Raw genomic sequence first — 20,721 nt, 5'->3', positions numbered from 1 at the left:
ATGAATCCATCATGGTGGATCAGACAGTGCTTTACTTACACATTAGTGGTGAAAATTCCATACAGGAGCTCCAGCTCAGGCAGGAAAAACGTTCCCTGCAGCTCATTGTAGTTGAAGGGAATCTCGCCCGGCCGTGAGCAATTCAGCCTGGCCTTCATAAAGGTGGTCCAGGTGTCCTCCAAAAGAAAACGTCCCCCAATGTCGTTCTTGCAGACACGGGCGGCTCTGGAGAACACCGTCCTGCCGCAATCATGCTCCACCGCGTTCTCGCGAAAGAAGAAGTAGGTGAAGTTCCCGATGTCATAGGAAGAAACGAAGTTGGGTTCTGAGTTTGACAGCAATGAGAGATGTGAGAAAGACTCATGAGTGATTAATAACAGATGCTCTCGACCCATCATTTGTAGTATAGAAAAGATGCATTTATTAATCTTTTGCGTAGGTAATGGACAAACTCATTTGTCACGGGCGAGGAGAAAGGTTACGGTGAGAAATGATCAAAGCAAGCAAACGCATTTAATTATTATTCTCCATTCAAAACTGATGATCGAATGAGTTTCTCAAAGGCACAAAGATCAACTGTCACGACCAACTTTATTACATTCGAAGCGGGTGTGACTGACAGTAGTTTAATTTTCTTTTGCGATGAGAGGCTTAGCACATTTGCACAACATGAAGCGAGGAGGAACGAAATTGGAAAAAAGTTATTTTGTCAATTTTCTATGAACGTAAATCTTGTAAAATTAGTTTCTGTCAAGATTCTTTGATTACGTTCGCGCTATTACTTTTTAACACATCAGTTTAGACATTTTTTGTGGAAGTAGATGTTTAAGTTGGAGGAAAGAGTCTTTTTTGCTCCGGTGCCGAATGTGAATGTCACACATCTGCATCTACACAGAAACACACATTTTTATGCTAAAATACTTTTTTAATTTAAATATGCAGAGAGAACTATAGGTAAGCCATTCAAAGGTTAATCCCTCTGAAAAAAGTAAACATTGTGTCTCTGTGACATTATCAAAACATAGCTGTTTGTCTGAGCATCGTGACTAGCCAACAAATGGCATGAGTTCGGAGCTGGGCTATTTATCTTAAAAGTTTGGTACCAAAACGCGATAAATGGCTTTTCTTTTAAATGAGTTACTGGCAAAATCAGTATTGTATCAGGTAGTAAAAAAGTCAATTCTAAATTTTACGCAAAATATCCGCACACCATTCCACGCATTGTAAACAACAATGGCAGCGCATTGAATACACACAGAATCCTACTTTGTACTTTGTGATCACCAAACAAACAAAAACAAAATAATACTTTGATGGCATTGCTAAACCTATGTTGGTTTTCTGTGATGGCGAAGAAACGTAAGCCATCAAAATCGAATAATTTACGTGAGAGGCACTTGGGAGACGGAAAAATGCCGGATGTTGCTTGTTCTCCTGACAGCATCAAGCTTCTGTAATGCTAACACATTAACTCCAGGGGATCTTATGAAAAACTTTCCATTATTTTCTCAAAGTCAACAAACATCGAGCAGGACCAAAACTTTTTACAGCTGATCGCTGTCAAAAAAATTCAGCGACGACATCCCAAGGATGACAGCAGCAATGACAGCGTTCTTAATATGACAAAGTAAGTGTTTTGATTAATGCCATTAATGTTTATTTTTTTAATTAAAGTGTATACCACTAGTCAACTAAATGAATATAACATAGCAAAGATGAATGCACATTTATATATTGATTCAACAGATTTATAGCATTTTGGAAAAAAAAACTTGATTTATTGCATTTTGTGGAAAAAAATAATCAGTTTTTATAATAAATCTTTGGAAATCAAATTATGGATTTTAATTTTTTATGTTTTATAAACTAAAGATGCTCTCCAAACGTTTTTCATCTTGTCACTTTCTTAGTATAGAAAACACATTTTTACCCAAATTAGTCAAAATTGATTTATTGCGTTTTGAAACCAAACTCTTCATTTACTGACTGGTGGCAGATTGGGCAATTTGTTTGAGAAGCTTAAAAATTTCATACATTTCCATTGTGGCTCAAAAATGATACATCTTATACCACATTTATAATGGGTTTTCAAGCATTAGGGTTTTAGCTTTTTTCATGAAATTCACAGTTAAGTGATCATTATGCTATTAATGACATTTTAATAGTGCAATAGATGTAATTCACATTAAATCATATCTCTTCTTCTCAGGCGTACCATTGAGCCATTTGGAGTTGTACTGGGCAGTGCGCAGAGGTGGGAGTCCTCCCAGGCTTCGGTAGATAGCTGGGTCTCTGCCGGAAAAGTCCATAGCTGTGGCAGCATATAATTCCCCACTGGATGTGATGAGGGCGGTTGAATTATGCAGGGGGTTATACGGGCAACGGGCCATTCCACTGATCTGATCATGAATCTCGGTCAGGTTGGTCAGCTCTGATTTTGGAGAGACAAAGAGCGGGAATTCAGAAACATTAACACTACCGAATCCTTACATATACATGACAAGCTCAAAAATAGGCACTTGTGTTGCAGGTTATTTTTTAACAAATATAAGGTAACATTAACACAACACCATTTTTAACTAACAAAAAAAAATATATATATATATATATATACAGAATATAGATATATAGCGACTAATATAATATATATACACATTCATGAATATGTGTGTGTATTTATATACCTAATAATAACACACAGCACACACTCATATATTATGCCAAAAATCACTTTAATATTTATGCAATTAATCGTGTAATTAATCTTTGTTCAGCACTATATATTTAATCATTTTAAGTTATCTTGAGGCCCCCATGGAGGTTAGTTGAGGCCCCTAGTGGGCTCAGGCCCCCCGGTTGATAAACACTGCCCTAAACTGCTTTGGAAACTATTTACCATGTCTCCATAGATTATTTAGCTGTTTTTTTTTTTGTATAAATTGAACTTTTTATGTATCATTAAGTATCTAACAGTACATAATTTGAGATGTAGTAGATATTTGTGTGTTCAGAAGAAAATAATGTTATTATTCTCTTCTATGCACATCTTTCTTGAGTTGTTCTTGAGAGGCAATTGAAAACAAAAAAACCTGTCCTAGACCAAAATAATATTATATGAAGTACTTGTTTACTTTGAGATTAAGAAGAGAAAGAATCCATTATATATTTGACATAAATATCAAGGATGAAATTTTGTTTATTTTAAGAAACAGCATAGTAGAGCTGATGTAGCTTATGTTTTTCACTGTACAAATCATTTAATGTTGCCGAGATGCTGTCCTACTTCCAGCCGTGTCGTGTGCTATTTTGCAAGATGGCAAAAATGTTTATCTCATTACTTGGTTGTCACGCCGAGTGGCGGCTGCAATGGTTAAATGCTAATCATTTGCAACACACCCGTTCCATCCTTAGATGCAATACAGATGCAAAACTCAGATTCTTTCTTAGCGTGACATTTAGCTGGCAAAAAGGGAAGCTACCATGACAGGAAGGTAATTTACAGTTGTATACATTAAGCACAAGGGATATATCCCAACACAGAATTCAAACAGTTGGGACTTTTCAGGCTGGACCATTTTTCAATAGGATTTCTGAGTAAGGCACTAGAGAAACACCAGGACAGTTATGTATCTGCACTGCTGGAGAAGTCATCAGCGGGTCGCACTGGTTTCAAGGGGTTTTTGTTTTCTCAAAGGAAGCGATTTAAAGAGCAGTCAGCATTGGGTCTTTTGAGAGCACAGCCAAATCCTGTTCAACATATTTAAAAATATTTAACAACATGACCAAAACTGGCAGGCTGACAGTGCACTTGTTTGGACTCAAAATCCTTTACCATCTCAATAGACTGACTTAGCATTCGAAAAATTCAATTATTGTTATAACTAGACCAGACAAAGCAATTGTGCACCTTATGCTGCGTTCACACAAGCCGCGGTAGAGGTGTCAAGCGCGATTTCAATGTTAAGTCAATGTAAAGACGTGTTGACGTGCGTCTGTAGGTCTCGCGGCGCGAATGAGGTGTTTAGCGTGGCGCGGTAGACGCGAATCCACCTCATTCGTGTGCCTAGTTTGCGCAAATGGCGCGTATCGAGCGTTTCCGCAGAAAATGCGCAAGTTGAAAAATCTGAACTTTGGCGGAAAAACGCCCCACGTTATCCAATCAGAAGATTGCTCTAGTAGTGATGTGATTACAGGAAGCAAGCAGAGTCGCAGAAGTGATGCAAATTTCCGCGTGAATGAAGCGAGTACACTCAAAATGTCCAAGCGTCCAACTAAGCGTGGTAGACGCGAATTTGACGCCTCAGATGCGTTTGGTGTGAACCCCCAGTAACAGTTCAATATACATATTACTAGAAAAGTCCCTGTAAAGTCATTTTAAATGTGTTCTGACTTTGTCACACCACAGGAATTGTGTTATTAACCACCCAACCAATTTGAATGATGGTAAAATTGACAAGTAAATAAAATAAGTTATCAAAATCTTAGAAAAATAGACAGGATTCTCTGCTTTCAAATGCTGGGGGTGTGCCAGTGCTGTAATCACGCCCCCAGCATTTGAGAGCAGAGAATCCTGCCTATTTTTCCAAGATTTTCATACGATTTTTTGTGGGATAGCTGCCATATTTCGCAACTTTAAAAAACCACTACAACCTGAATGGATGCTTGCGACTGTGTTAGGGGCGGGGCACTGGTGCACCTTATGTTGCGTTCACACCAGCCACGGTAGAGGCGTAAAGCGCGAGTGATTTCAATGTTAAGTCAATGTAAAGGCGTTTAGAGCAGCGCGGTAGACGCGTTTCCACCTCAATTGCGCGTCTAGTTTGCGCGAATGGCGCAAATCGAGCATTGCCGCAGGAAACACGCAAGTTAAAAAATCTGAACATTGCTGTGAATGTCTCGATGACTAGAATTTCACGCTCGGCTTTCACGTGCGGATGAAGCAAGTACACTCAAAATGTTCAACCGTCCAACTACGTGCGGTAGACGCAAATTTGATGCATCAAACGTATCTGGTGTGAACCCACAGTAACAGTTCAATATGCATATTACTAGAAAAATCCCTGTAAAGTCATTTTAAATGTGTTCTGACTTTGTCACACAACAGGAATATCTTCCAACCAAATTTGAATGATGGTAAAATTGTCAAGTAAATAAAATAAGTTATCAAAATCTTGGAAAAATAGGCAGGATTCTCTGCTCTCAAATGCTGGGGCGTGTCAGTGCAGTAACCACGCCCAGTCGTGGGAAAGCTGCCGTCTCTCTCAACTTTCAAATACAGCTACAACCTGAAGTGATGCTTGCGATTGTATTAGGGGCGGGGCAATGCTCGTTGGCTCCAGTGCATAATCGAGCCACTGCTTAAGCCCCGCCCAAATAATCCTAAACACAGAAATGGTGAAAAATGGCTGGTCACTGCTTTTCCGAGGGGCACATATTCAAAACATGTATTCGGAGTGTCATGTGTGTTGCTCGTGTTTTCAAAATATGTGTTTGTTGCGTCATGTGAACCATGTGCATCACATGTTTTGTCAAAATAGGTGCCTGCTGCAAACACGTCAAAACCGTTTATGATTAAAGAGATGCTCACATTCACAAAATACACGCAAGACACTCCCTTAACAGAAAACTCTGATTACGCATGAGATTATAGGAGTATCTGGCAAACACGAGCGTCTTTTTTATCAAAAACCTTTAGACGCGTCTGCAGCAGGCACTTATTTTGACAAAACACGTGATGCATGTGACACGCCGAACACATATTTTGAAATGATGAACCACACACATGACGGGCTAGATACATGTTGTGACGAACTTCGCATTGTGCGCCCTCAAAAAAGGAAGTCACCGACCGCCACTGTGTTTCACGTACTGCAATGCAGTATTGCATAGTTCAGTCTTTGTACTGTGTTTCAGCAATACATTTCTAACATTTATAATGTGTTTAGAAACAATTTTCAAGATTGACTTTACCCCAAGCACCGTTAAATAACATATGCATGTTGTTAAAGACATCCTCAATAGTCCTACCTCAATAGTGACTAGCTTATTATGCTTTATTTGTACTAGGAAGTCTGACATATTTTGTGGAGTACAAGCGTATCAGTCTATCCTGAAGGCAGCTTAGATCCTGTGTGGCCTCACTTGAATGCTTTTATCTTACAAGCAGCTGACGACCACAACACTTGCCCTGTGTAATCAATGTAAAGAAGGATTATCCTTGATCTTGGCTCGGAGAAAACCATCGCCAGTAAGTCTCTCTGCTTCCTTCAGGACCTGCAGCCTGGCAGTAAAGTCGAGTCAATTTGCATGTTTGGCAAGACGAGGCGGCCTTTTGAGGCGGCAGTGCCAGGCTGATACTTCTGTCCGAGCCAGCGCCTGAAGGATGTGCCTTTCTGGGCGCAAAGAAAGATGAAAGGCGGTTATTGATGGAACACCTTCGGATAAATGGCATTCGGAAGTCACAGTAGATGTGGACACGCTACCCACAATGCACATTAATGGAGAGGATTGAAAGAGCCCTGTGCAGGACACGGACAGCTGTGGTTGTGCTACACACTTAGCAACTTAACAGCCTCTATAGCTGTTTGTTTGAAGATCAAGCCGTACCGACAGTATCGCAAAGACACAAAGGGGTGAGACGTTTTGCACGTGGCTTCCTGGCTCGAAGCTTTTCTCGCTGGCACCAGGTACTCAAGACGGTAAATCCCAGTGGTGATTCAGTTTTAAGTCAATAATTCCTGCAATTTCTTAAAGAGCATCTGAGGAGACGACTGACATCCAATACGAGCCGAACCTCATTATCACGTTTAAAGAAAGGATATAAGCGGTCATTTAAATTCACAGATTCGGGACATAAATGCATGAATAGAACCTAAGAGATTGTGAAGGGGAATGTCGTTAAAAAATGCTTATCTCTCAATCAACCTCACTGAGTGGCATTTATTGCGATTGCGATAGCTAGCGACCACGCCGCAAGCCGTGCATCAGCTAAATTTGTCAATGATAAAGTGCAAACGCTCGCACAATACCTGCATAACAAGTGTGAACTTTTTACAAAGGACATGATGTACCCACTAGACCTCAAGAAAGCTTTTTCCGAGGCCGAGCGCTGTTCAGTCAACAAGACTCTTATTGAAATAAACCGCAGGCTTTGGTGGAAATACCACATGCTATGCTACACAACCCACGCAGCGTAGAAAAGGTCAATGCTCGGGACAATCTTGCTTAACATTAGGCCATAGAAACTCTTTCATTACAATGAGCGTATTAATGCATTTACTGTACCGTGCGATTGGTGCAAATGGGAGTGAATGCATTTGTGCCGCAGGTAAACAGCCTGTCTCCATTGACCAGTAGGACACGGATGTAATTCTGGCACTCCTCCTCTGAAAAGACATTAGGGCAGATGCGTTAGTCCATAAAAGTGTGGTTTTTAAGTGCTCCGATATAAAGAAACAACATTTATGATACCATTGTTGTCAGATTTTATTATCGATTTGGTTATTGAAGGAGAGGTCTTTACCTACTCAAGTATTTACAGTAGGAGCTACTCTTGCCTTAAAGGGATTTTGGTCAACCATTAAAAATGTGAAGACTACTGTATACAGTGCAGGTGCTGGGTTACGGTTCTCCTCCAAACAACATTATTTGTGTGTTATACCAGTTGCAACTTATTTAAAACATTATTGCCTCAGTTCAGGCTTTTTGAGAATTTAGGAGCCAGTAAATCACACTTGTCTCAAGCACTTGAAATCTTGTCACCCCCTCACTCTCTCTCTCTCTCTGTTGATTTAAAGGTGTTTCATAGCATTGCTGGAGGGGCTATGCTTTATTCCCTCATCACAATAGCTGTTAACTTGTAAAGCCATTTATTTCTCTGCACTAAGCAAAGTACCGAAAAGCGTGATTTACAATTGCTAATGCAATTTGGCCGGCGGGCAGCGCTTTGCTTTACGGGTAAATAAACCGAGATTTAATATGCCCGACGCATCATGATGTGACGTGTTTATGAAAACCCCTGACAGATGGCCGTATTGCATAGCGTAATATACTGGCTATTATGCACTGTTAGCATTATAAACAAAGCAAAGTCAATACAACGCCACGCATTCCGAACTTTTCCCTTTGTTCTCGAAACAACAGACTTGGGCCAGATGCAAGAGCTGAAGGAGACAATAACTCACAGATTTCATTTAAACATGCTGTTGTAAAAAAAAATTTGCATATTGCTTTGTGATGTGTCTCAAGGTGCATTCCTGAAAGTTACTATTTTAATGTTTTTAATGGCTAAAAACAGAACGACATACAAAACCGAAGACGTCCGTCTGAATGTGTCTGGCTATAGAGATGGTGATTTTAAAAAGGAACTTTCCCCAAAGGGCTCACCTGTCCCAAATGTAAATGTAATGCGGTGGTAAATAAAGAATGCTATTAATGAATAAAAAAATTTAATTGTACACTCTCAGAATAAAAGGTATAAAAACGGTCATTGGGAATTATACATTTGAACCTAAAGAGTTCATATTTGACACTGGACCAGGGTTGTAACAAAAGCCAATAATACATTGTATGGGTCAAAATTATCGTTTTTTCTTTTATGTCAAAAATCATTAGGATTCTATGTAAAGACCATGTTTCATGAAAATATTTTGTACATTTCCTACCGTAAATATATCAAAACTTTATTTTTGTGAGTGGATGCATAGGGACTTCATGTGGACAACAGGCGATGTTCTCAATATTTAGATTTTTTTGCACCCCCAGATTTCAGATTTTCAAATAGTTGCATCTCAGCCAAAAATGGTCATATCCTAACAAACCATACATCAATGGGAAGCTTATTTATTCACATGATATATAAATATCAATAAAAATTACCCTTATGGCTGGTTTTGTGGTCCACCAGTGCTACCTCAAAGTTACCAGTCCTTCCAGAAAAATTTTGGAAGGAAAATAAAGAGTTTTTTTGTGATTATTGCGGGCCAAAATCCTTGATCTTGCGGCACATTTTCTTGAAAAATGCGATGGAATATGCAGGATATTTATGCAATTTTATGCCAAGAAATTGCGGGGACTTGCAAAACTGCGGGAACTTGCAAAAACTGCGGGCACTTGCAAAAACTGTGGTTGCGTAATTATGTCACTTCATAATGTTCCTATGGGAACAGGGGACATGGCTGCCCTTGTGTGAAGTAAATTCAAATTTTTTTTAACTTTCTGCCAGTGAATCGGTCAATGTATAAACAACCCTCACTCGACCAAGGTTTTCAACTAACTCGGACCGCAAAAAAATAAAAAAAATTATTTTTGTACCCGACCCGCTCCCTTCCCCGAATTTTTAAAAAGTAGTAATTTTTTAAAATATTTATTTGGAATGTTTTTTTCAAACGACTCAACCGACTGCGACCCGAATATTACAAAAAATATTTTCGGATGACTAGTAACCGGGGGTGACCGCAAGCACCCGCTCATTTCGGATCAACCCGCGCATCACTGCTTTCTGCTAAAAAAAATATATGACTTTTTGCTACAAAAATGTGGGCATTATGAAATCATGCAAGCCCAGCATATTTTGCGCATGTCATAAATCATTAGGATACTATGTAAAGACCATGTTTCAATAAAAATACTTGTAAAAATACAAACAGGCGATTTTCTCAATATTTCGATTTTTTTGCACCCCCAGATTTCAGATTTTCAAATAGTTGTAACTCAGCCAAAAATGGTCCTATCCTAACAAACCATACATCAATGGAAAGCTTATTTATTCAGAAATCATGAAATCATGCAAGCCCCGCATATTTTGCTCATGTCAAAAATTATTAGGATACTATGTAAAGACCATGTTTCATAAAAATACTTTGTATTTTTCGTACCGTAAATATATGAAAGCTTTATTTTTGTGAGTGGATGCATAGGGACTTCATGTGGACAACAGGCGATTTTCTCAATATTTAGATTTTTTTGCACCCCCAGATTTCAGATTTTCAAAAAGTTGTATCTCAGCAAAAAATGGTCATATCCTAACAAACCATACATCAATAGAAAGCTTATTTATTCAGATGATGTATAAATAACTTTCTCCCAGTAAATCGCAAGTCAATGTATAAACAACCCGCACTTGACTGATGTTTTTAACTAACTCGGACCGCAAAAAAATAAAAAAATAAATATTGTACTCGACTCGCTCCCTTGCCCGCATTTTTTAAAAGTAGTAATCGTTTAAAATAGTTGATTGGCATCTTTATTTCAAACGACCCGATCGATCGCGACCCGGATATCATAAAAAATATTTTTGGATGACTAGTAACCGCGGTTAACTAGTCACTCGCTCATTTCGGATCAACCCGCGCATCACTGCTTTCTGCTAAAGATATATATGACTTTTTGCTACGAAAATGCGGGGATTATGAAATCATGCAAGCCTCACATATTTTGCGTGTGGAAATTTGCAATTTATGCGGCGAACGTGTGGCGTATTTGAAAAATGCAGCCCCCGCATAAATATGCGAACTTTGACTGATTATGCATTGAATCATGCGATCGCACAATCGCATTTTTCTGGAGGGAATGAGTTACATAATGGTACCAATAGTGCATATATAGTACCGCAAAGATATACATTGGTACCAAATGTATACATATCTGTACCTAATTGGTACATATTAACACCTTGTTAAAGGATTTCATCCCAGTGACACCTTTGGCACCTTTGTTTTTGAGAGTGACAGCCATCTCCCTGGGAAAGGTGGCTATGGTAATTTATGATGATCCTCTGACCATGTTTCACAAGCAAATTAAAAGAGAGTCAAGGGGAAATGTACGCAGACTTAAACCTCAATGGGCCAATAGAAATACACTTTGGGGTTCAGGCAAGGCTGTAAGGATGGCAGGTTGATCCCAAACTCACTCCCAGAGTCCCATACCTGACTTAATTTAGCATACCGTACTAAAAAACAAAGGGGATCCTTTGTCTCACAACTGACAGACCTAAAGTAAGTGAAATATTAAGGAGGCTTAAGAAACAGTCTGTAGCACGATTCAGTCAGCCATCAAAACACAAGGGAGTAGATACTTTAATGCCATGGAAACAGCTCTATATGAAAGTAAATGAAACATGGGAATGCCTCAGACACAACGGGCTAGCTATTTTAGGCTGAAGGGTGATTACTTTCTTAGGTACATACTTGTAATAAAAACAACGTTCATTGTAACAGAGAGTACAAAATATTGAGGTGGGAATTTTGTATAAATGAATTTAAGTCTCGTATAGTGCATGTAATAATGTTTTAGTGTCAAACTACTTTTACAAATCAAGAAAAGGTGCAAACATGCCCATACGATTCATTTTTATTATATTTATATGCATCTTACAATTTCCTATCTGCTGACTCTGAGTGCTGGTTTGGATTTTTAGTGTACATCACATTTAAAATAAAAAGTGTGGATATACAATATCCCCAATCTTCAACACTTTTCTCCATCTTCAAGTACTACTGCCCAAGCCCCAAATAAAATTGACTATAGTGAATGATTTTCAAAGCACTGGGTATATGTATAAGTGGCATTTTGTAATGACGATAAAACATTAAACATTAACAAAAAAAATAAAACATTAAGGTAGATACTCACCTCTGATTTTCCCCGACTGAAACACGCTCCTTTGGTAAACTCATCACAGTGCCATTCTGCCTCCTGTAAACAGACACAGAAATTTATCCCCAAATGATTTTCTGCTAAATCGAGTCTAACGCAGTCATAGATCGAGCACTGGTGTGTTTTAGTCATTAATAAACTGAAAAAACAAATCTATATCTGCTACACAAGAAAAGTTTAGTAAGAAACAGGATATAGTGGCGAAAAAATTGAATCCACTCTCACTAGCCAGGTATTATTGATTGCAAAAGATAAATGAACTTGGCCATAGAAAGCAGGCTCTTGGATGATAATCGCTTATATGCATTCTAGAAAAAACAACAAGTCTGCCATCCTTTAAAATGAGCAAATTAAATGACTGCGTACATAGGCTACCATTCACATTTCACCACTGGCACTGAACTGCTAGATAATGCCAAGTTTGATGTCCGTAAACCACGTCCAAATGGAATCTGATTTCAAATGACCTCTTTGCATTTATTGACCGTGCTTTCGCTGGCACATATCCCAACTTAAGCTTGCCAAGTGGAAACAGGCAACTAACTATTAAAATACTATTAAAGAAAATGTTTTAGAGGCACAACAACCATTTAATCTTTCCGGGAAGTAAAAATGTATAAGAAATTATCATTCCTCTAAAAAAAGCCCAAACTGGCTAGACGGTAACCTCATTTTGAAGTGATATAGTAGGCATGAACCCCTGTGGCTGATAGCTGAGATGTTACTTTGACTTATTTCCAGAAGCATGGTGGAGAATCTTCTATTACAGAGTTATGAGATGGGATTCTTGTGTCAACCAGACCAGAGGCTGAACGGGGAAATCGTGCAATCATCCCTTGATGCATGACCCTTTGCAAACACTAATATTAAAGAAATTCCGGCTTTTCATTCCCTCCGGCCGATAGGGAATCTTTCCAAAGACACTTAGCAGACAGCAGGGTGTGAATGTGCAAATGGAGGATTGAAAAGCTGTTGTTTTGCCCAGTCATGTTGGTGAATGAGTTTCCCCACCGGTCCGATTCATGCCAAATCACCATGGCAGGGTGACGAAATGGGCTCATCATGCATTGAGGGATAGAGGCATCAGGGAAACTCCTTCACATCCTGGGTGAAATGAAAAATGATTTAATGTGTCAAAATAACCATTAAGGACTGATATAGTACGTTCTCTCCTTACACAACAGAATCACGACAGTGGAAATGGGCAAAGAAAGAAATCTAGTATTTGCTAAGGGAACCACTATACTTTTTCATGCTTCAAAGATGGCAGTAAAGTATACGTATTGTCATAAACCATAATTATAGCCACGCAGCTGAATTGAGGCACAACACCAGAGTTATAACAGTGGATCTCATGAACTTTGTTACTGAACAAAATCTTAGTCACAAAGAACAGTCATTCTACTTATATCCCAAGCAAGAAACTAGCTATTTTGAGGGCAGTCGCTCATAAAAACAAACTGCACATCAGCAGAGCGAACCAGAGTGCATGAGCAGCATTCGGCTGTGTTAAAGCGGTTTTAGTGAACGCTAGCACAAATTCTATAGAGGAAGTCGTTGCCCACTCGAGGTGTTGAGTTTAGCTCAGCAAAAACGGAGTGAGAGGTGAATTAAGAGTAATTACTAAAACCATTATCTCCACAAATCCGGTTAAATTGTGCTTTTGAAAATCGCATTATGAATTTCCAGGATAATCGGAACAATTTCATTATTTGATCGGTGTCATTCATCAATAGAGCTCATTACGGATGTAATGAAGCAGAACCATTAACAACTTCAGTGTTATTTGCTCACTGCAACAACTTTAAATAAATCTCATTTTTTAAATGAATCACACGGGAAAAGACAGGTAGACACCAGATCATGCTCTCATTTTCCTTGTTTTTCTGCTTATATAATTCAGCTCACATTACACTGGAAACAATCCCATTGTGACTGTCATTTTGATTAGCTTAATGAGGCAGAAGAAACTAATAGGTATAATTAAAAATATAAAAAAATAAACTGTATAATTGAAAAGCTCAGATGCAAAACTGTCTGACATATATATTTATAGCTGTAAGTGCATGGAAGACAGTGCAAGAGTTTTATTCAACTGGTTAAATGAGATTGTGACCAAATTTTTGAGCATTTTACTTTAATTCAGAAAGGAAAGAGAGACTGGAGACTTATTTAGAAGTGGAAATGTGCTTTTATTTGAATGTACTTAGTGGGTTTTGCTGTGGAAGAAAGTACAATTGTATAAAATAAATATATCATAAATTAATAAATTATTAACTTAATTACTTTTTAAATGTACTTTTTAAAAGTATTTAAAATTTAGATAATAATATACCTAATGTAAGAGAAAATATTTCCAAATGCAGTTACACTTATTTAAGGTGTCCTGTTGTAATTATACAGTTAAAGGATTAGTCCATTTCCAGATAATTTACTCACCACCATATCATTTGTTCAGTCAAGAAGAAATTATGTTTTTTGAGGAAAACATTCCAGGATTTTTCTCATTTTAATGGACTTTAATGGACCCCAACACTTATCAGTTTTAATGCAGTTTAAAATTGCTGTTTCAAAGGACTCTAAATGATCCCAAACAAGGCATAAGGGTCTTATCTAGTGAAACAATTGTCATTTTGACAAGAAAAATAAAAATATGCACTTTTAAATCACAACTTCTCATCTATCTCCGGTCATGTGACACGCCAGCGCGACTTTAAAAGTGCATTGTTTTTTTCTTGTCAAAAATGACAATCGTTTTGCTCGATAAGACTCTTATGCCTCGTTTGGGATCGTTTAGAGTCCTTTGAAACTTAGTTGAAACTGTAATTTTAAACTGCATTAAAATTGTTACGTGTTGGTGTCCATTAAAGTCCATTTTTGTCCATTTTTCAATGTCCATTTTTCTCATTAAAATGCGAAAAATCCTGGAATGTTTTCCTCAAAAAACATAATTTCTTCTCGACTGAACAAAGGAAGACATCAACATTTTGGATGACATGGTGGTGATCCTTTAAGTACTGAGTAAAATTAATTGAAATGAAGTGCACCTATTTCATTGCTAAAAACAGTGTTATTTTGTGTATTTGGTAATACAATGTGTTTGTGTGGTTTATGGTTAAAAAAACACATTCATTCCACATACATTTTTGTAGCTCCAGATATACTCTTTCATGAAACGCACTGATTTTGTACAAAACTCATTGATTTTACAAGCGCTGTGTCCCTGATTGGCCATCTAATCTGTACGTTGTGATTGGTCTGAATACCTCTGATGTCAGCCGGAAATGTGAAGCTCCTTACCATGTTTAAAATATTCGCTCACAATGCAATGCTAACAGGAGTTAACTTAACTCCTTAACTCCTTAACTCAATTTGTTAATATGTTGCTGAGGCCTTATTTTTACAAGCAGTTACATAACAGCTACATAATGTTCACCATATATAGCACAACAAAAACACTTCAATGCGTAAAATATGCTGAAAACACTTGTTTTTACAGTTTGACCCTTTTTGCATGGACAGACTCAATCCGTTGTTCCAGACGGGCTGTTGCAGACCCCAGAACTAAGCAGTCATTGTGAAGAACAGGTGGGCCAGAGAGACCCAGTCAGCAGAGTGTGGGCTGAGTCGCCCACCATGCGGCACTTGCAGAATTCCTTCTGGAATTTACCATATTTCACAATGCCAAGACAAGACAAAATATGCACAGAGGACTGTAAGTATTTCTGCTGTGCATGCTTGTATTGTCTGAGATGATATTGTCTAAAGAATGTAACCACAGGCACGCTCTGACTATTTTATGAATTCTGCTCCTTTCGATATCTCAGCTACAGTTCACAGATAAACGATTGCATCTGGCTCATTGTAAAAGTTACATTTTTTCCAATCGGATTAATTCTGTATTTTCATAATTATGGTGCACCGAAGTGTGAAATCTAAAGGTCCCTCAATAGCGAAGCCATCTTGCACTGCAACTGTAGGAAACTCATCTATTACCTCAATTCTAGCCAAAAGTGATCCTTTACCAAAACCCAATACATCTCTGCTCATTATATATGTAAATGGGAAAAAAAGTCCCAGCAGCTTTAACTGGGTTTGTTGCTAAGTAGCTATTATCGGACTGTAATTGCCACATTGGACTGCAATCCAAGCCTAGTCTCATGTTAATCAGACATCTGATGATGAAGTTACAGTGTATGGACTGCTGAAGGGGAGCTCATATGCTCATTTTTTCCTGAATTTTAATGGCTGAGTTACTGGCAGCAACACGAACAGCAGACCTCAGACATTACCACAAGTGTTCTGTTGATCAGTGCATGTAATTGTTTTAGTGACGGTGAGAAAGAGAGGTTAATAACATACATGACTGACAATCTGTCACTTTCACTTGTGCTTCAAATTGCATATAAAGGTAAAGTTAATAACGTAACGTCAAGCATTGCAGCAAAGTGCTTTAAAACAACACATTATATTATGGATATTAAAACTGCTGATCCAAAGTAAAGGTACATTTCTGATGGACAATAATTTACTGAGATTAAAGAAAGCTGATCTTTTTGCCCATGCACTAAGAGAAAAGCAAATGTTTGATTAGAGCATCAATGCGTTGTCATCATTTACTCATCCTCATGCACTGGAAAAAATTATTCAATTTTTTAAGGTAAGTGGTCGCAATCAATTTATTTAAGCTACTTTAAAAAAAAAAAAAACAGAAAAAAAACTTTTATTTAAATGTAGCTTAAATAAATTGATTGCAACCACTTACCTTAAAAAAATGAATAAATTGAATGAATCATTTTTTTCAGTGTGTTGTTCAAAACCTGTATGAATTTATTTTTTTCTGATGAACAGAAAAGAAGATATTTTGATAAATAATGGTAAACACAGCAGATAGTGACCATTGACTTCCATAGTAGGGAAAAATAATGTGATAAATGATAAAGAAGATATTTTGATAAATGATAAGCACACAGTTAAGGGTACCCATTAAATTCCATTATATTTTTTATTCCTACTATGGAAGTCAATGATCACTATCTGCTGTGTGTTTATCATCATTTCTCAAAATATCTTCTTTTGTGTCCATCAAAAAAAAAAAAAAAAGTCATACAGGTTAGGACAACATGAGGATGAGTAAATGATGACAGAATTTTCATTTTAAAGTGAACTATCCCTTTAAGCTCAATCGACTACATTTGTGGCATGATGTAATAGCTAAAACAGGAAAACTAGAAAAAACATGGCACTGAAACCCATCTAAAGGCAAGTCAGACCAACGCTATAGACCCTCAAATTTTCTGCGGGAAACCCTGACCACCTCTCAAAAATGCGTCAATCTACGCGGACTACACTGTAAAACCTAACAGTTAACTTAGACATAAGACCATTTAAGTTTTAAAACACATAAATTGAAGTACTGTGAACTTGAGTCATGTGCAATTATGCACTTATATTTAAGTAGTGTGAACTTAAATATAAATGCATAACTGCATATGACTCAATTTGTTTGAGTTCAGAGTACTCAAATGTATGCTTTTAAAACTAATGCAACCGGTTTACTTAAATGGTTTGAGTTGAGTTAACTTTTAGGTTTTACAGTGCACAAGCACTGTGATTGGTTTGCTAGAACCCTGCTCTTAGGTAAAAAAAACAATGTTGCATTTCCTCATACGCATTTCCGCCTGCGACATTAAAAACAAAAATTGACCGATATAAGTTCAGGAGCAATATTTAACAACTTAAGCTGCAAAAGAAGTCTATTTCATTGCTTTTTCGCTGATCCTTTTCTAACAACGTACACAACAAGCTGCTGCATCTTCGGCTTTTGCCTTGATACTGTAGGTTACACCGGTAACATGCCAGTAGGGACTCTGCATGTAATTGCATGTCAACACAAAGAACGGCGCAGAGGTATAAATAAAAACTGACACCTACAGTGTAGAGCAGTGGTTCTCAACGTCATTCCTGGAGGCCCACCGCCCCGCACACCCTGTATGTCTCCCCCATCTGACACACTCAGTTCAGTTCATGGAGATCCCTTCTAATGAGCTGATGATTTGAATCAGGTGTGTTAAATAAGGGAGACATACAAAATGTGCAGGGCAGTGGGCCTCCAGGAATAACGTTAAGAACCACTGGTGTAGAGGATAAGCAGAAGTATGAATCAGCCTTAACTCAGGAAAAAAACTTTACTTGTTGTGACGGCACTAACTATCACTTAATATTGCATCTCAATGCCAAAATAACATGCAACATCTCCAAAGCCAAACAACTAAAGCACATCAAGACATTTATGAAGCAGGTCATGAATAATACCAAGGCAAAGATGTGGCTTATTAATATTAATTAGGTAACGTACCTAAACAGTCTAGCAATATTGCCCCCCAACGTCAGCCGCATGCACAAATAAATATTCATTAGCTCAATCTTCTGCGCCACTGGCTGAAATATAAACAAGATAAAACGAAACAAAGATCCATAATTCAAAAACAAAACAAGGAGACACGGCAGAACGAAATCTCAGCACAACCACCTGACATGATACAATCATCGATCACGGTAATGGCTCTATTTTTGCTGAACAAAATGCACCGTTGCATGTGTGCAGTAGCTACGGCAGAGAGCCGAAATGTGCTCATGGGCATAGCACCTTGGAGCAAACTGCTAAACACAGGTTTAAATCACAATGATTTCCATATCTGAAGTGGGGGTGAATGTAAACGGCAGTTCCAGATGGGTACATCTAAAATAAGACGACCGCTGCAGTGCTGCATTGCATTTTGAGTGGACGACTGCTGAACTGACACAGCAGGTTTAATTGTTTGAGAAGTCATAAGCGTTTCTTTTCACATGATTGGTCAACAAGCTGCTTTGCTAAGAAGTGTAAAGCCTTGACTTGACCCTATTCAATAAAAATGAATACCTCAATTATTTAATGCCAGTGTTAAGCTTATGCATATGCATTAGGGAAGTGACTGTAATTTCTCAGTTGTTCATGTTGCATATTAACAACAGATTTAAATTTACCCTCACTAATCTTCTGAAAAGAAGCATACTGGGGAAACAAGCTCAGGTGTTCATTTGTCAAGCTTGAAATACAATGAAATGACTACAATGCAGATTTATTTAGGCAATTAATCAATGATGCTAGGAGTGCTGCTACTGTACAATATGCAAAATGCTCAAGGGAGAGCGGACTTGACAGTGAAAATCGGCTGAGCATAGTGTAATAGATTGCTGTAGAGTAAAACCATAAGGCTTAACAATAGTTGCTCCCTCTCTGACACCTCTACTGTTTGACCATTCAGAAAGCTTTATAGGCTTCAGAATGTACATGACACTATTCAGAAACAGTCCAACACCTACAGCTGAAGGAAATTTTAGTCCTGTCCAAATAAATATGGGAATGATTTCGTTTTGGAAGGTTGTTGAGCAAGTGTGCAGCTTGGTTTGATGATGTGCCATGTGACGCAGGTGTGCAACCGCATACATTTTTTAAACATAACCAAATATTTTCTATAAAGCATTATTTTTATAAAGTTTGCACACTGAGTTTGAAATCTTCTATGATATCTTCGCAAGTTAAAAAATAAATACGAACTAACGTTGTGTTAATCACGTTCATGCACTGCCTGCAAACTTTCGTCCATCATAAAAAATCGTATTGGGTTTAGTTTCTGGGTTTTTCACATGCATGGCAAGCATTTTGAGAGCTGTTTTGACAATTCAGAGCCACCTTGCAAGTGAACGCCAAAATCCTGAATTTTTCGCTATTCAATAACCATTTTAACAATAACACACTTTTTTTAACAATTAATTAATGAATACGCATCGTTTTTTAGGATGACAATTATAAAAAAAATACATACGACAATTTCGTATTTTAGTTTGTTAAGATCTCAAGTCTTGTGTAGCCTCTTATGGAACGGCTACAATTCCACAAGGGGGTGTATTTGTTCCTCAGACGTTGCACAATAAACGTGACATCCGAATATATTCATTATAAATCGTGAATGAAAAGTGAGATTCAAACGAATGGCTGTTAGTGAACTAATTGTATACACTATTTATATCGTAATTCGGTCAGAAACGTCAAGATTGAGAGATGAACAAATCGTTTAGGATTAAAAGGCTTGGATATTCCATTTCCTTGGACTTTTGGGGATTTACGAACAAATTGTTTTGGACAATTTCACTAAAGCAGATAAAGGGAAGATTTTGAAGGTAAGTAAATATCCTAAATCGGCGCCGCCCGGTTCAGGTAACTAACAACTAGATTACAGTTTTATGACTGCTGAAAATCATCTTAAGCTTTGCATGTGCGCTGAATGGAATCCCGAAAGTCTAAGCTTTTCAACGATGATTTATTTTAATTGTTTAGGTAAAGTCTTTTTTTAAATACTGAAGCATTGCTGTCCTAAAGATATTTATTAAAACTGTTGTAGGGTAGATTGTATTTACTTTACTTTGTTATTTTCTTTTACACAGTTGTGTGGACCTAGTTACTCTTAGTGTTATAAATGACATTATAACACAAAATTTATGTTTATGTATTTTAGGATTATGGGTATTCCTTACATCATCAAGCAGACTTGAATGCGCTAAAGTTTTTTATTTAAATTTACGTAATTTTTTAGGACTATGTGCAGTGACTATAAAATAGTTAAATAATACAAGAAAATATACAATAAGACTTACTATTCCCACACAGTTAATGTTGTACATGAATTTATTGTGTATTTGATTATAATTTACTTAGGAAAATCTAGTTCTCAATAAATGTTAATATTACAGTAGAAATAATGAGAATTAATCTGATATATTTTACTAAACCAAAAAGTTTTTTTTCCAGTGTTGTTCATATTTTGGGCGCACTGTATTACTGCCTGATGAACATTACTTATTTTCATTGCATAATGGAATACAAAAAGTTATATTTGTCACTGCAGTTATGTACGATATGTATTAAAATAATTTATTAGTAAAAAATAAATAAATAAAAAAGGAAGCATTTTAAAACAAAAAAAAATCACATTTATTTTATTTATTTTAGTTTTTATAGAAAAC

General features: G+C 37.3%; 1 protein-coding gene across 3 annotated transcripts in view; it reads right to left on the bottom strand.

Annotated features, from left to right (window-relative positions):
• The window catches only part of sema5a (sema domain, seven thrombospondin repeats (type 1 and type 1-like), transmembrane domain (TM) and short cytoplasmic domain, (semaphorin) 5A), a 163,181-nt gene that overhangs the window by 76,492 nt on the left and 65,968 nt on the right, over positions 1–20,721 (bottom strand). For all 3 annotated transcript variants that reach the window (XR_008638280.2, XM_055182136.2, XM_055182137.2), the window contains exons 5-8: positions 11,632–11,694; positions 7,285–7,383; positions 2,216–2,429; positions 40–325 (exon numbers count right to left, since the gene is read on the bottom strand). Coding sequence is in view for 2 of the 3 variants with exons in the window: in XM_055182136.2 (XP_055038111.2) it covers positions 40–325; positions 2,216–2,429; positions 7,285–7,383; positions 11,632–11,694 (662 nt within the window). In the remaining variant the exon portion in view is untranslated. The remainder of the gene's footprint in view (positions 1–39; positions 326–2,215; positions 2,430–7,284; positions 7,384–11,631; positions 11,695–20,721) is intronic.

This window comes from Misgurnus anguillicaudatus, chromosome 25 (assembly GCF_027580225.2).
Source record: "Misgurnus anguillicaudatus chromosome 25, ASM2758022v2, whole genome shotgun sequence".
NCBI classification, from domain to species: domain Eukaryota; kingdom Metazoa; phylum Chordata; class Actinopteri; order Cypriniformes; family Cobitidae; genus Misgurnus; species Misgurnus anguillicaudatus.
The sequence above is the reverse complement of the archived record's forward strand: the minus strand, read 5'-3'. Positions and strand labels throughout refer to the sequence as shown.